Source organism: Oncorhynchus kisutch, linkage group LG12 (assembly GCF_002021735.2).
Source record: "Oncorhynchus kisutch isolate 150728-3 linkage group LG12, Okis_V2, whole genome shotgun sequence".
In the NCBI taxonomy this organism is placed as follows: Eukaryota; Metazoa; Chordata; class Actinopteri; order Salmoniformes; family Salmonidae; genus Oncorhynchus; species Oncorhynchus kisutch.
This window is the reverse complement of record NC_034185.2, coordinates 56,673,529-56,690,972: the sequence shown is the minus strand read 5'-3', so window position 1 is coordinate 56,690,972 and position 17,444 is coordinate 56,673,529. Positions and strand designations below refer to the sequence as shown.

Here is a 17,444-nt window from a genome sequence, read left to right as displayed (position 1 = left end):
TAGGCCTCCATTTCGGGGTAAAACGATGTGGAAAAGACATGTCAGAGTGTAGAGTCTGGGGGTCGTTCCACTGCTCTGAAATCGTCATACATAGAGGATATTAGACTACTAGGGTCTTGTTGGTTCTTACATACTCAGCCTGCTAGCTCTAGATGACTACATACTAACCTACCTCCATCCTCTACTCTTCCAATAGGCTGACAGAACAAAGGGCACTGAGTGAGTCAGGGAACACTTTTCAACACATCACCCCTCTGCTAATTTCAAAGTGAGCGGGGGGATAGTAAAATAGCATGAACGGCCTAGTGCCATTAGAAACCAGAGGAGGCCCCCTTTACCGCGGTGGAAACGGCACATGAAGGGTCTATCCTGATGCTGACAGTGAGATGAAAAAAGAGAAACAGATCATCAGGATCAATGTCTAGTCTACCTGGTAGCCAGATTTAAACATCAGGATCAATGTCTAGTCTACCTGGTAGCCAGATTTAAACATCAGGATCAATGTCTAGTCTACCTGGTAGCCAGATTTAAACATCAGGATCAATGTCTAGTCTACCTGGTAGCCAGATTTAAACATCAGGATCAATGTCTAGTCTACCTGGTAGCCAGATTTAAACATCAGGATCAATGTCTAGTCTACCTGGTAGCCAGATTTAAACATCAGGATCAATGTCTAGTCTACCTGGTAGCCAGATTTAAACATCAGGATCAATGTCTAGTCTACCTGGTAGCCAGATTTAAACATCAGGATCAATGTCTAGTCTACCTGGTAGCCAGATTTAAACATCAGGATCAATGTCTAGTCTACCTGGTAGCCAGATTTAAACATCAGGATCAATGTCTAGTCTACCTGGTAGCCAGATTTAAACATCAGGATCAATGTCTAGTCTACCTGGTAGCCAGATTTAAACATCAGGATCAATGTCTAGTCTACCTGGTAGCCAGATTTAAACATCAGGATCAATGTCTAGTCTACCTGGTAGCCAGATTTAAACATCAGGATCAATGTCTAGTCTACCTGGTAGCCAGATTTAAACATCAGGATCAATGTCTAGTCTACCTGGTAGCCAGATTTAAACATCAGGATCAATGTCTAGTCTACCTGGTAGCCAGATTTAAACATCAGGATCAATGTCTAGTCTACCTGGTAGCCAGATTTAAACATCAGGATCAATGTCTAGTCTACCTGGTAGCCAGATTTAAACATCAGGATCAATGTCTAGTCTACCTGGTAGCCAGATTTAAACATCAGGATCAATGTCTAGTCTACCTGGTAGCCAGATTTAAACATCAGGATCAATGTCTAGTCTACCTGGTAGCCAGATTTAAACATCAGGATCAATGTCTAGTCTACCTGGTAGCCAGATTTAAACATCAGGATCAATGTCTAGTCTACCTGGTAGCCAGATTTAAACATCAGGATCAATGTCTAGTCTACCTGGTAGCCAGATTTAAACATCAGGATCAATGTCTAGTCTACCTGGTAGCCAGATTTAAACATCAGGATCAATGTCTAGTCTACCTGGTAGCCAGATTTAAACATCAGGATCAATGTCTAGTCTACCTGGTAGCCAGATTTAAACATCAGGATCAATGTCTAGTCTACCTGGTAGCCAGATTTAAACATCGGGATCTATGTCTAGTCTACCTGGTAGCAAGATTCAAAAGAGGAAGTCAGATGATGGTGAAGTCCGAGGTAAAAGGCAAGCTGTGTGTGTGTGTGTGTGTGTGTGTGTGTGTGTGTGTGTGTGTGTGTGTGTGTGTGTGTGTGTGTGTGTGGACGGCATGACTTGAGACCTTATGACTTGAGACAGTGTAATCATGGGCAGCACCTTCCATTACATGAGCTGGCTGACAGGGTCGGAGGGTGACGGGCGCTGGCGTCTACTCTGGTGGAAAAAGGTGCCCGGAGAAGACAGACTGATAATGGGTTGGCATTAATCGAGTAAATTACATGGAAATGTGTCTCTGACAATTCACGCAAAGCTCAAGTCAATAACCAGAGAAACGTCTGTGTGATTTAGAAAGGAAACAGGCCTAACCACTGGCTAAATTACACTAGGATTATGATATGAGAAGACAACATGAATAGTCACACACACACACACACACGTCAGGAATTCCAGCACATCTCACAGTTTCAAATCTACCGACTCAACTGCATGAGTGCAATTCAAAAAGGCCAGAACATATGGCATAGGTTTCTGCGTGTAGAATAATACGCTGTCAACTCCCCTCTAAATGCTGTAGTTGTTGTCACGCTCTCCCATCAGGGCCTGAGGGGTTCACCAGTATAATGAGGGTGTGAGTGGGGATACAGGCCTCATTACCAGATATAAAGCCTGTGTTTATCACTTACAGTGAGTGACAGAGCCAAGGACCTTGAAATGTTTCTGTGCCACACTGTCTCAGCCTTCAAGGCGTTCGTTTCATGACATCACAAAGCGCTCAAGGTTCTGCAGGAGAAACGGGCGACGACACACACACACAACAGTGGGATCTTATTAAAGCAATGCTTGATGTGTACTCTCTGCCTTGACATTGTGTGGTACAGTAGAGAAGCCAGCTAGAGACACACAGAGGGGTCGGCTATCGCCTCGTTGTCTCGCGCTCCTCTTCCAATCTCTCACGTCCTCCGACAAGCCGTCCCCGGAGGGTTTCATTTTAAGTGGGGAACCTGTCTGCCCGGGGTGCGTGTCCTTGTCGTGTTCTGAGAGGGAATGCAAATATTCCTAGGAATAAGGAATTCCTTACAGAATGATGGGAGGAGGGGTTACTAGACAAAAGAGAGATGCTGAAACAATTGGTTTCTGAAGAATATTCCCCCTCGCACTTGATCTCTTGCCCTCAAGTTTAAAACGGCCACATAAAACACCATCAGGTTAACTCAGACAAAGAGTTTGGGGGGGGGGGGGGGGGGGGGTGTAGAAAGACAAAGGAGAAAAATGAAGGCCTAAAAGCACAACGGCGAACAAAAGTCATCGAATGTCGACGTCTGACAGCCACTTCAATTCTGAAATGATGCCCTGTCAACGCCGAGCTCGCAGAGTATTGATTTTTCCTGCTGAGGAAAAAAATAATCTCATCCAGCCAAACAGATCCCAGAGGCATGCATCGTCCCGATAGTGGCCATCAAGGTTAACGCAGGCGCAACACTTATCAAAGTATCTCTCTCATCCCTCTCTCCTGTCCCTCGCCTGTGGCTACTGTGGGTTTTTAATGGACTGGTCACAATGCCTAGTTGGCAGGACTCTTCATCTCTCCTCCCAGCGGCATCCTCTCCTCTCTTTCACTCTCTCGCTTTCCTCGTTCCCTCTCCCATTCTCCCCCCCGCCCTTCCCTCCCTGCTCAAACCAGCAGCTGTGTCAAACCCCGCTCCAATCAGTAGCTACCATTAGTCTAAGCTGGGCTGAAGGTTCCATCCACTCTGACTCCAGAAGCACTCCAAGGTCGCGCCAGCACGTGACGAATCACACCTGTTAACGGTCCTCTCCGGGGTGAAAAATAGTCAAATGAAGGCAGAGGCGCTGCAGATGAAAAATAATCCACTTCTTCTGGAACGCTGGCTAGCGCTCGGCTAGTTGTCTGGATGCAGAGTAATGATTCCAAACAGAAGAGATAACAATAGGAACACACCAAGGACATACCCTTTCTTCTTTTAGTGATGTACATTAAACACATTTAACTCCACATCAGAATCTGCTTATTCTACATATTTATTTTGATGAATACACATTCTTATTCAATACTATACAACATAATTATCCTTTCCAAGAATTCCTCTCCAACTCCTCAGTAAAATGAAATCAATAAAATGATGTCCCTCTATGGGATAACAAAGATAGTAGGCAAGGCAAGAGCCCTACTCCAGAGACTAAAGTGTCAGTTAGTATGTAGTAAAGGGGACTAGGGAGTCGGGAGGAGGTGCTCATATATGTGCTATTCACAGCTCTGGGTCAGCTGGGCAAAGATAATGATGTGAGGAGCGGTGCAAGAGGCATCACCTAGGGACTTAATTACACACAGAGAAGAGCCAGACACTGGGATACTAGTCTCTCTCCCCCTCTCCCTCTCCCATCCTTCTCTCCCGGGTAAGTACTCTCTCTCTGAGGGTAGAGGTAGACAAGAGATATAGAATACTGCTGGGTAAGTACTCTCTCTCTGAGGGTAGAGGTAGACAGAGATATAGAATACTGCTGGGTAAGTACTCTCTCTGAGGATAGAGGTAGACAGAGATATAGAATACTGCTGGGTAAGTACTCTCTCTCTCTCTGAGGGTAGAGGTAGACAGAGATATAGAATACTGCTGGGTAAGTACTCTCTGAGGGTAGAGGTAGACAGAGATATAGAATACTGCTGGGTAAGTACTCTCTGAGGGTAGAGGTAGACAGAGATATAGAATACTGCTGGGTAAGTACTCCCTCTCTCTGAGGGTAGAGGTAGACAGAGATATAGAATACTGCTGGGTAAGTACTCTCTCTCTGAGGATAGAGGTAGACAGAGATATAGAATACTGCTGGGTAAGTACTCCCTCTCTCTGAGGGTAGAGGTAGACAGAGATATAGAATACTGCTGGGTAAGTACTCCCTCTCTCTGAGGGTAGAGGTAGACAGATATAGAATACTGCTGGGTAAGTACTCTCTGAGGGTAGAGGTAGACAGAGATATAGAATACTGCTGGGTAAGTACTCCCTCTCTCTGAGGGTAGAGGTAGACAGAGATATAGAATACTGCTGGGTAAGTACTCCCTCTCTCTGAGGGTAGAGGTAGACAGAGATATAGAATACTGCTGGGTAAGTACTCTCTCTCTGAGGGTAGAGGTAGACAGAGATATAGAATACTGCTGGGTAAGTACTCTCTCTCTGAGGGTAGAGGTAGACAGAGATATAGAATACTGCTGGGTCTGGTGAATCTACTTGCTTTATCCTGTCATAATATACGAATCAAACTACTGAATCCCAAACTAATCCCACTAATAAATGACTCCAGCAACAGCTAACAAGCCTCCCAGTCATTACCCAGAGGGTCTCACCAGCACCATAGTGAGATGGCTGTTCTCCCAGCTCTATAGCTGTCATCTGAAAATCACCGCTGTGACCACCTTATGACAGGTGACGACTGTCGGTCAGAGCGGTGAGTGTTGTGTGTTGATACGTTGTAAACAATGTGTCAGATGGTGGCACCTGACGCCTGTCGGGCTACAGCCAGAGTGGTGACCTGCAGGGGGCTCTTCTAGACGGTATGGGAGATTGGGGTCACAACCTATCCTCTGACATTGAAACAGTTTGTTGTGGAATTCTCTCACACTGAAGCAGATGGTTTATAGACCTATGAAGATAACCACATTTGGTCCAAGCACCCTATAAACGGCAGTGTTTGTTCTTGACCAGAACGGAGATGTTTTCCTTTACAGCAGGTTACATTATAGTACTGAAACATAGGCTGTTGGCTTTGTTTTTTGTGTTATAAATAGCGAAAATGTTTAACCGTCAGGTTCATTTTGTTTCACTTCAAAATGTAAATTGTGTCGCCCTCCGTTCCATGGCGTTTCAAACGTTAAGAGGGCAGTCAATTCTTTGTGTGTCCTGTCCATGGCTGTGATCTGTGAGGAAGAGTAAGCTCGGTGCACTGTGTGGAGGCGTTGTGCTAACGACGCTGTCGTGATGGAATATAATGAGCATCAGCTCAATGTTAATGTCATTAACTCTGAGGCGAGAGGAGAAGAGAGGGATCGCCTTACAAGCCAGACAGAGGGGGACAATGACGCTAAGTCGCTAATTACGGAGACATCGCTAGCTGGATCTCCCGGCTTTTATAGCATCTAGAGAGAGTCAATTCAATTAGTCGTATATTACAGCGGCTGGGGGATGAATCAACGATTGGGTATTGGTGGGGGGGGGGAGAAAGTCAGAGAGAGAAAGAAGGAGAGTCGGATAAAAGAAAAGACCTGGGTCTTCCTCACTCTAAAGATCCAACCGTGGGGTATAAAAAAAAGAAAGAGTGAGATAAAATAAATGATCTGGGTCTCCGTATCTCTGACCTCCTCTGCTCTCGTGGCCCCGCAACCCACCACTTTTCATCCTTAATGAAAGGATGCTGTAAAAAAAAAAACTCTCTCTCATCGTAGTAGGAGGGCCGTACCATGCGATCTGCAGATCTCTTCCCGTTAAGGATCCCATTAGAGAGAGAACACTAAAAGGTAATTGGATTCCCTCTCCAGTTATCTTCATCTCTGTCACCTCAACCCGCAATAATAACTTACACTCCAGGCCAAAGATAACTCATTCAGAGAAAGAGAGAGAGGAGAAAGAGAGAGAAAGAGTGAGAGAGGAGAAAGGACGAGAGAGAATTAAGAGAGAGGAAGAGAAAAGAGAGAGAGGAGAGAAAGAGGAGAGAGAAGAGTTAGAGAGAGGATAAGAGAGAGAGAGCAGAGAGAGAGAGAGAGAAAGACTTTGGAGAGAGAGAAGAGAGAGAGACCAGAGGAGAGAGAGACAGAGCATTATGTTACGAGTCTCCAAAGCAAAGGGTGTCTAAATCACACGGCTCCTCTATCACACCCTTCCCGTGGATATGAACTCTGACAGGGAGCAAACATAAATTTGTTTTTATCTATTGAATAATTCACTTTCCTGGTGGCTGCAGTTTCCTTCATGGTCCGTGTCTGTAGTGGTAGAGAGCCACTGCCAAAGGACCTCGTCCCAGACCCCTGCCAGGGTGGAGAAGGACTACTCTGTTCCAAGTGATAGTCAACAGGAAACACACCAAAGGTGCAATTCATTTCAGCTGGAAGATTCTTTAAAACAGTGAAGGGTGTCAGGGCACAACCAAATTGCCGACTTTATGCGCTCGGCCACCCCAACATGTTTCTATTTCTGTCCTCCAACAGTAAACCTGAGAAGCAGGTGAACAAACACGGATTTAAAATAAAAAATAAAATTGAAGACCGAGAGGAAAACTGTTTTCCCCTGGGGCATGTTTCATTGAGGCTGTTATTTTTATGGTGGCGGTGCAAAATGAAACCATGAAACTGATGGCTCGAGGAGGGCTCAAGCCAGAGCCGGAATGGAGGAAAATCAATACGGCAATATCACTGGTTGCACTTATCAGGGCCTCACTTCTTCCAGAGGTCACAGAGGAGCGGCTACATTTAAGTGGGGAATTCAATTGTGAAACATAGATTTGGCCTTAGCTATGGTGGGTATCTGATTAAAGTTGATTGGCTATACTGTAGGGGGTGAGGGGAGAGAACAGAGAGAGAATACTAAACAACAGTCTTTAACAAAGAGAGTTAACAGTTGGCTACGGTGGTTAGTGGGTATCTGATTACAGTTGGCTACGGTGGTTAGTGGGTATCTGATTACAGTTGATTGGGCTGAGAGGAAGGATGGTGTGGTTGGACACAGAAAAAGTGGATTTTAATAAATACAAGAGTTCTAACACTTTGTGCAATATGTGGGTTGCGTAGTGAAATAGGTCCCCACAGACAGTGCTTGGGACAGAGAATCACAATTGAATGGCTTTCCCAAAAGAAACAATCAAACAAAACAGTTGTGGTACGCATGTACCCAATACTACATCTATTAGGGGTTAATGAGTGGAATCACACCCATTTACAAGAACACAAATACTATTCTAACAGAATAGAATGAGATTTCAGCCTGTTAAAACGTATTCTTTCTCCACCGCTGTGGTTTTACTGGAGACAACCGGGGACTGTAGCTACTAAATAATACAGGAACAGGAAACAATGATGTCCTTGGATGTCTTTGAGGCTCGTCAGACACATCCTCATTCTGTAACTCAACGATACTGTCAAAGACTACCCCCCCACACACACACACACACACACACACACACAAGAAACCAGAAAAACAACTGGGCCTGCTTGGAAGACGATGGAGAGAAAATGGAGACACTAACTAGGCCCTCTTGTAGGACGATGTGGGAAAAATAGGTCCAATGTAACGACACAATGTGTTCCTTTTGCTTTCCTTACAGTATATCAGAGTAGGATCCTGTCGAAGGATGTTTCCTCCTGTAGGACTCCTCAGTGCCAGAGGGAGACAGATGATAGGATGAGAGGGACTAGTGATGCGGACAGGAACATCAGCTACACTACGTGGGCCAATTAGATAGAATTGGAGAGCTGGGGACAGCCCCTGGTGTGTGTGTGTGTGTGTGTGTGTGTGTGTGTGTGTGTGTGTGTGTGTGTGTGTGTGTGTGTGTGTGTGTGTTTCCATCGGTGCAGACATATCCTGGCCCTCACTCGGCTGAGAGAACATAACATGGCCTAATCATGGTGAGTTTGAGGGAGGAAATGGGGAGTGATGGGGACACGGACACCACTCCTGTTCATAACCTCAGGGCAGTGAGGTAGAGGCTAGTTTGTGAGCCCTGTGCTGTGTTCTTCTGGAGCTGCCAACTGTCTGTGCTGTGCCTCAGGCCCCTCCTCCTCTCCACACCTCTATCGTGCCGTTGTTCACACAGCTGTCTGACACACACACACACACACACCGTGTGTGGAGTGTTAGCCTCGTCAAATAGGCTGTGTGTGTCACGCGTCAGAAATCTATCTGCATAAACACCCGGGTCTGCCTGCCCCGCACTAACGATGATTGGACGACCGGTCGAGTCAGGCCACACCTCCAGAGGAAATGATTGACAGGGTGAGGCCGGTGGGTGGAAAGGACGTGGACAGTGTGTACTGCTGTTGCCAGTCAGATAGAAATGCAGACTAGGGTCTTGACTAGGGTCTGTGTCCCAAATCACACCATATTCACTCTATGGGCCCTGGTCAAAAGTAATGCACTAAATAGGGAATAGGGTGCTATTTGGGACACAAGCTAGAAGAACATGGGAGCAAACATTCAAACGAACCGAGGCAACCAACCAACCTGAAGCAAATCATCGACATGCTTTCCTTTCCACCCCCTCAACATTTTGCTTTAAACAGTCATGAGGGCTTTTTTTCATTCTGTAGGAGAGACCCTGCCTTGAACCTTAAAGAAAGCATAACATTTTACAACTACGGTAAGGGGGCGAGTGAGGGTGGAGGGACGGGGGGTTGAGACAGTCGGCCCTTCAGACCAGCAGTTCTGTGGGCTGTCTGCAGGTTTAAGTACTGCCAGGGTCTTGAGAAAGGAGGGGGGAATGAAGGTAGTGATGGAGGGGAGGATGCTGTATTCCTGTCACTGTGGAAATACTCCCCCAGCGGGACTATAACAGACAGGCTCTCAGCAGGGCAGGAAATGATTCAGAGAGATCAGGACGGAGACAGAGGAGAGAGGGATGAAGGAGGACGGTGGAGGCTGGCACTAGGCCGGGAGGCTGGCACTAGGCCGGGAGGTTGGCGCTATGCTGGGAGGTTGGCGCTAGGCCGGGAGGTTGGCGCTAGGCCGGGAGGTACAGGGATAAATTAACATGGAGGCTGTTTGGCTAGGATGCCGTGCCAAACGTAAACTACAGCCGGCCACTCCAGTGTAAGATGTTATTATATGTGTTGGGCTTGTCTTTGAAAAGACAACATTTGTTCTCTAGGTTGCTATGACAGGTCTGTAATGACTAGACAGACAACCGTGTGTGTGTGTGTGTGTGTGTGTGTGTGTGTATATAGAGGACTTTATACACCCTCGCTGGGTGTTACATTCCGAGCTGTTTTTGTTCAATATGGCCAGACAGCACATGAAAATATGAAACTATCAACCTATCCTATCAACCTCAGCTTAATGGGATCTGCTTAAAGCTACAAATATACTAAAATAACTCCTGCTGCTCTCACAAAAAGACATGGAAAGGATAAATAAATGAGGACTATGTTTCTGTTCCAAGATACGAGGGTCAGGAAAGGGGTTGGAAGTTATCCGTTCATTTCTAAGTTTTTCTCTTCAAGTCATTCTCCCCCTCAAGCTAAAATCAGGACTCCATTTTGGATTGAATGGATTTTCCTGTTTGCTGGCTACCTGCACCAGCCTTGGTAATTTCAAATTCCTAAATTATGTCAGGAGCCATTTTGGATCAAGTATGTTCTCTTGTTTACCAGCTGCCTGGTCTATTCTCCTCAATCATTCACCCGAGCTTAAATCTGGACTCCATTTTGGATTTAATGTGCTAGTTTCATGTTAGCCAGTTTCCTGGCCCACACTGTATTTTACCTCAAACTCAGCGTGTTTGTGGATGTCCTCGGCTCTCTGACGGCTCAGGATGAACTCAGCCTCATTGGCCACCCGCACCAGGTGGTCCTTCATGGTGTGGCTTAGTAGCCTGACAGAGAGGAAGGACAGAGAAAGACATTTTATACCATCAACAGAACTGTATCAATTTGTAATCAGTGGGAAAAAATGATTACTGATTTGAATAAATGAATTATGTTTGGATTAAGATGTAATAAAATTGGTGGAAGACATACAAAAAACTATTAATATTTAGCAAGTGGTCAAACAAAGTTAATTAATTGACTAATAGGTGATAGGTTGAAAGCTGTTCAATCAGGTTTTCATACACCATACACACTGCACAAACAAGCTCTCTCAATGTGCTACAATGAGTGCTGCAGTCCATGAACATGGAAGACCTCCCCTTTAATGACCGTATAACATCCATAAAATGGAAGGCCTCCCCTTTAATAACCCTATAACATCCATAAAATGGAAGGCCTCCCCTTTAATAACCCTACAACATACATAAAAAGAGGAAAATTAAGCATGCAAAATTAGCAGGAAATGTGATTAGGACAAGACACACACACAACCACATGAAATCCCTTTAACTCTGACCTAACATGTGCTAATTCATTTGTTAATGATATGCATCTGACACAGGGGGAACCTTTGCTCCTGTTGCTACATATGTAGCCAATCCACCCCCTTCCTCTTATCTAAGCTAATAAAACATTCATGTGTGTGTGTGTGTGTGTGTGTGTGTGTGTGTGTGTGTGTGTGTATAGGGGCCAGAGAGGCCACTCACTGGCCCCAGAGGTCAGGCCTGTGCAAAGTGGAACAATAACAGGCTAGGGGCCGGGCTTGGGGCCTGTAACCCAAGCCTGCTGTTTCAGAGCAGGGCAACGGGGGAGCGGAGGTGCCTGGGCCTCTGTAGCCTCTCCAACCCCCGGCCCCTGGCCCAGCCATCAATAACCTCAACACTCTCTTTATGACGCCTTACTCTACACTCTTTCACACACAGGCAGGCACACACACACAGATAAAACCATGTACAGACACACACGAGCATACATACACACACGAATATAGTATGTGCGCACACTTGGACAGACACATACTTCTTACACCCAAACCTCACACACACACACCTCTATACAGGGAGTTGATGGGGTATAGTGTTACAGCCCCCCCATTGCAAATCAACAGGCTTTCACTGAGACCCAGTTCTAGATTACAAAGCAGCCTCTCTGGAGTGGATTACAAGCTCCTCATCCTCTAATTTCTTCCTCCTCTATCCTACTCCTTCCCTCCTCCTGCTTCTCTTCCACCTCTTCTTCCTCTCCTCTCTCTTCAATTCTCTCCTCCTCCTTTGCCTCCTCCTCTTCTTACTACTTGTGTGTGTGAGCTTGTGTGTGTGTGTGTGTGTGTGTGAGGAAGTCCATCAGTGGATGCATTAACATTATCCTAGATTAGCGTTCGGTAATTCTCCAGCCCGGGGGATCGTTAATGTAAATCCAGGACCTCTAACTCCAAATTGATGGGAGTTGTTTGGTCCCAGGAGTGATATGGGAATGCTGATCCTGGATAGTACGGACAGCAGAAGGGACATGGAGAGGGACAAGGAAGATGGGAGATTCCCCAAGCGTCATGAGGAGTCAGGGATTGCAGTCACCCCTGTCACCCGTCCTCCGGGACAGGCAGGTATTGACAAAGCCTTGAACTCTATACGGCTCCCCTCAGTTCCACAGATACTCTTTACTCCAGTATGGATTTCTCTCTTCAATAGAGGCCCTAATGGTGACCGTGAGGGCTGGGAGCCTTGAGGGCCAGGGGCCGCGCTATGGATCGACCAGAGTGGGACATAATGAAGTGGTGATGGTCGGAGTGGGTCGGACGGTGTGTGTCCGCGTGCGTGTCAGAAAACTTACCTGCCCTCGTTGACCAGCTCGATGAAGGCCAAGCCTGCGTTCTTCTGGATAGAGTTCTGCCACTCCTGAAACACAAACACTGGGACATTAGCAACAACACAGAAACCACATACTGGGGACATTAGCAACAACACAGAAACCACATACTGAGACATTAGCAACAACACAGAAACCACATACTGGGACATTAGCAACAACACAGAAACCACATACTGAGACATTAGCAACAACACAGAAACCACATACTGAGACATTAGCAACAACACAGAAACCACATACTGAGACATTAGCAACAACACAGAAACCACATACTGAGACATTAGCAACAACACAGAAACCACATACTGAGACATTAGCAACAACACAGAAACCACATACTGGGACATTAGCAACAACACAGAAACCACATACTGAGACATTAGCAACAACACAGAAACCACATACTGGGACATTAGCAACAACACAGAAACCACATACTCGGACATTAGCAACAACACAGAAACCACATATTGGGGACATTAGCAACATCACAGCAACCACATACTGGGACATTAGCAACAACACAGAAACCACATACTGAGACATTAGCAACAACACAGAAACCACATACTGTTACTCTATGCACATGACTTTACACATAAGTGGATAAGTGGATAAGTGGATGGACAGAGGGGTAAATGAAGGAACAGTTAGAATGAGAAATAAAGATTCATTTTGCCCCTTCCGCCCTCAGCACCAATTATGTCTGTATAATATTATGTTGAGTGAGCCTGAACAAGGAGCAGTCAGCTGGTATACATAGCAGCCCTATAGAAGAGCTGCTGTTTCTGGCAGTCAGCTCGCTGGAGGAGAGGAATGAGAAGGGAGGGAAGTGAAGGCATTTATCATGATATAACTCACACATTTCCTCCCTTTGAGCAGTGTTATGGTCAAAGGTGTCAGTCTAAACAATTCAATAAACCGCAGCTGAAACGCCAAGGCGGCCTTGAGTGAGTTTAAATCGGCAATTTGGTCAGGAAAGGAAACTTGACGGTCGTCGTCTTTCATGTTCGGTTCAATCTTTCAACACCTTCTCAACGCAACTGTCAAAAGAATAATAAAACAACAAGGAGCTGGGCATGTGGGTCGGACGTTTAGCTCTCGCTCTCTCCTTCCCCTTTCTTGGTGATACGGATAGAAAACATTCAACCTCACATTAAAGAGCTAATGCCCTGATAAAACCACCCACAACTTCAACATGCCACTTTGTCAGGAAATGTGTCTGTATGGTGGGTCAGTAATGGGGTCTTTGTTTAATAATTCATGTCTAATCACTAGTTATTTCCTGTGACAGTAAACAAACCCTGACCCCCAAAATCTTCCTTTACACACACAGTGATATACTGTATATCTAACACTATTTGACTGGTAGTGAAAACGGAGAACAGATACATTGTAACCAAAACAAACAAGGTCCAACTGTGTTAACAAGTGGAGGGAGGGTTACGGTGTGTGTGTGTGTGTGTGTGTGTGACAGGACAGTGGTCAGTGTATTTAACTGTGCTGTCATCATCTCTTCAACTGATAGAGGGAGCTGGAAGCTGGGTGTTTGTGTGTGTAGACGTTATTGGTAAACATACAGAGGCCTGGGGGCTGAAGATAGACGACAGACAGAGCTAGAGGAGAGAGCTCATTTGCTTCTAATACCAAATCAGACGTGTGTGTGTGTGTGTGTGTGTGTGTGTGTGTGTGTGTGTGTGTGTGTGTGTGTGTGTGTACGACACATAAGTATGTGTGAATGTGTTTTTGTACTTGCACACATGATGATTTCCAACAGCACCATAGGTTTTCCACTTTGATAACATGACAAGTGAAAAGGCATCAGAACCAATCACACCCAGGCAGAACAGAAACCATTCTGTCCCAATGCCTGTACATCCTCAACCAGCCTGTAACCAACTGTAGATTAGTGGGATAACAGACTTGGGTAATTTAACCAGAATGCAGCAGTGTTTTGTGTCCCGTCAGGCCCTATTGGCGTTGACTACACAGTCATAATAAAGTGTGCACAGAGGGAATAGGCCAGTGTGTCTGTGAGGGGAGTAGAAACAGTGAGTTTGACAGTGAGCCCTGTTTTTGGCACCAAATGGGGAGGGATAATCTAGACTTATCCAATAAGAGCCACCCATTTTCGTTTTCTGTTGAAAAACATTTTTAAACGTTTTCCGTTGCCTGCCCTAAAGAACATGACCCAGGCCAATGGGCCTCAAAGGCTGAATGACGATAGCCATGAGCCTCGGCAGACCTTCCCTGCAAGCAGTGGGGGACACGCAATGCTACTCTATGTTATGCTATGCAGCGCTGCGCCACGCCGTCCTACCGGGCCTGAAATAAACACCACAGGAAGTGCAGACATAAACAGGTCTGGCTCTGCTCTCAGGAACAACCAGGAAGAAGGAGAAAGGGGACGTTGTCTCCTGAGAGCGGAGAGTTTCCTTATTGCTGCCCTCTGGATACTATTGAACTGTTCTAGTGACTGAAGGGATCTTGTTTGATATATTCCAAAACAGAGCTCATCATGGACACACAGCGTCTTTTGATGTAAGTTCTGCTGGTGTGAAAATGAAATCTAATTTACAGTACAATGGCATGGAGCAGAAGTTTCAAGTATTTTCTTCAATCACTTGTGATTAACCATCCCACTTCACATTACCACAGATCCCCACGAGGCATTCTGAACAGGCACGCCAAGGTCATATAAACAAGACTAATGTCCCCGTTATGAGACAGAAAATGACATTATTGTTGAATTAAAAAAGGTTATGACCCTAATCAGAGGGGTCACACACACCTCCTGGTGACAAACGGGAGGCTATCTATCAGACAGCTCTGTGATGGGGTATGGATTTCTTTGGCTGCCCTGGTCAGTGCGGTCAGGCTTTTATGGCTGTGATAAGGGCCATTCCATAACCCCATCCTTACCCTGATGAGAGGATACAAGCAGCCATTTGTGACCTCTAACCTCTGACCTGACATCAGGAGACTACTCCACCACCGCAAGATGTTCTACCCCTGGTCCTGTCTCATCGGTACGACCACCAGTCAATGTGATCCTGATGTTGGACCATAACCCAGCGTGTGTGTGTTTCCCCAATGTCAGGATCAAAAGCAAAGCTCCATTCAAACCAAATGCCATTCTCAATCAGAAGTCAATAAGCCAGTTTCTATGTTTGGTTTATGTCTGATGACTCCATGGCAATGAGTCTCCACACACACAAATGCACTTCCTCATTACCACTGATTATCCATAATGAAGGTTTAAACTCCACAACTAGTGACAAAACACAGACTTCCCCACAAACTCCTCTCTGAAACGTCAAACCTGGTCACAACACCACACACACCCTGTTAACCCCCCCCCCCCAAAAAAAAAACTGGGTTCTCCCCACCAAAAATAAACAAGTCGCTTGTGTGTTTCAGTCCCATCAGTCATAATCACAAGTATTTGTTAGTTTGGTAAAGGGGCTGGGGAATATGACTTTACAGGAGACAAAGAGAGCACGAATCGTCGTAAGAGCTAAGTGTGTACTGTGTGCTTCCTTTCAGCATTGGAACGAGAACAAAAATAAGTCCAGTGGAGTTGTGTCCTAAATGGAACACTATTCCCCATTTAGTGCACTACTTGATACTTTTTAACCGGGGGCAATGGCGCACACATTTAGGGAATAGGCTGCTATTTGGGACGCGGAGTAGTCTCGTTGTTACAGCTACGCCTTAGAAAAATGTACAAATACAAACAAAACATTACTACGGTGTCTGTTTGGTCAGGAGGAAACTGAATTACGTGGCGACGTACAGTCACGACGAGAACTGCTAGACATAACATGCCGTGCTCTCCTGTTAAGGGCTGACGGAGGAACAGAACTCATTCATTGTTGTCCATCGGTTTCACATTTAAGAATGAAAGACAGAATAAGAAACTGTGTCAGTAAAGCCACAGAAACTTTCATTTATAGTAGATGATACTAGTAGATATGAATTGACGTTGGTGGTTAACCCTTTACACCACTTGGCGACAAGACGGTGACACAGAAGCCGTTCAGAATAATGAAACAAACGTTTGTGAAATGACAGAATATTCTAATTTGTATCCAAATGTCTCTGACTTGCAAACTTTAAAAAATGAAGCTTTGTCTACGATGAGAGATCAAAGACATTGTGCAAACAACATGCATTCATTTCAGAGTCAACAGATGAATGCTCATTCCACCTATAACCGGTTGCTGAAGGATAAGGATGTTGACAAGTTCATTTCCTAATCTGGTCACCGTATCAAAAGGACTTGTGACAGAGAGTGTCGACAAAGTCTAATTGCGGATGGGACTTCCTCAACACTCAACAACCCCACATGCCAGTTCTCAGATGCCATCTGTGTTTAAGGAAAACATCTCTCAAAAAATGGCTTGCGTCCGTGTTTGTGTGATCACATTCACACCTAAAAAATACTAATATTTATCTGGCAGCCTGGATGAAATAACGATCTGGGTGGAGGAGTGATTAGTATTTAAGGGTGGTGATTGAGAATAGTGGAAATGACTAATAAGACACTCACATGGGTCATTTCTAGGGTAAAAAATACAAGCAAACACGAGTTTGAACTCACCCCAAAACATTATCAATGCTAAACTATGTTCTCACCATCCAACAGTAAACCTGCACTAATTCAGTGTAATTGCTGATAATATGGTTCATTGTCAGAGCTCCAGTGATCCGACCCTTCCAGAGTTAACCTGTTTAACAGATGGACACCTCTCCTCAAGTCAATGGGCAGATCAGCAGACATTGACTTTCTTCCCTGGAGCACTTGGCTTCTCCCGACCCCTGACCTTTAACCTCTAGGCTGAAAATAGAGAGCGGCAGGACTTGGAGTTTAACCCCGGAGCACGGCATCACTACGGCTACAAGAGCAATACTCTCTGACCTGAGAGCTAGAGGACTACGACTCTTAATGACCCGAAGGTGAAAACAACCTGGAGATGTCTGTCTGTGGTTGACTTTCTCACTTAGTCTTCTGTTTGTGATCAAGGCAGAAATTGAAAAGTTATTTTCAGATAGTGTATCTGCCTTGGATTACAAAGTGGGTTATAAAATCAGATGGTACGTACATAACAAAGTAGGGTGGTTACGAGCATAGTTGTTCAGATGGCTTTGTATTGATTTATTCTATGCTGTATGGGGCTGTTTTGAACTGTAGGGATTACTGTTGTTTTCTTGTGTTTTGTCCATATTGTGTGTATTCCATTGGGGGCCATGTTAGAAACAAGTTAATTTAATTTGGGGTTGTACCCAAGTGCATCGTTTTTTCCAATACAATTTAAATC

At 45.3% G+C, this 17,444-nt stretch overlaps 1 protein-coding gene across 1 annotated transcript in view; it reads right to left on the bottom strand.

Moving 5' to 3' along the window:
- Positions 1–17,444, bottom strand: part of LOC109878628 (lipopolysaccharide-responsive and beige-like anchor protein) — a gene marked incomplete in the record, with an annotated part of 260,305 nt that overhangs the window by 116,611 nt on the left and 126,250 nt on the right. The window contains 2 exon segments of the mRNA XM_031837867.1: positions 10,151–10,259; positions 12,085–12,149. Of these exon segments, the coding sequence (XP_031693727.1) occupies positions 10,151–10,259; positions 12,085–12,149 (174 nt within the window).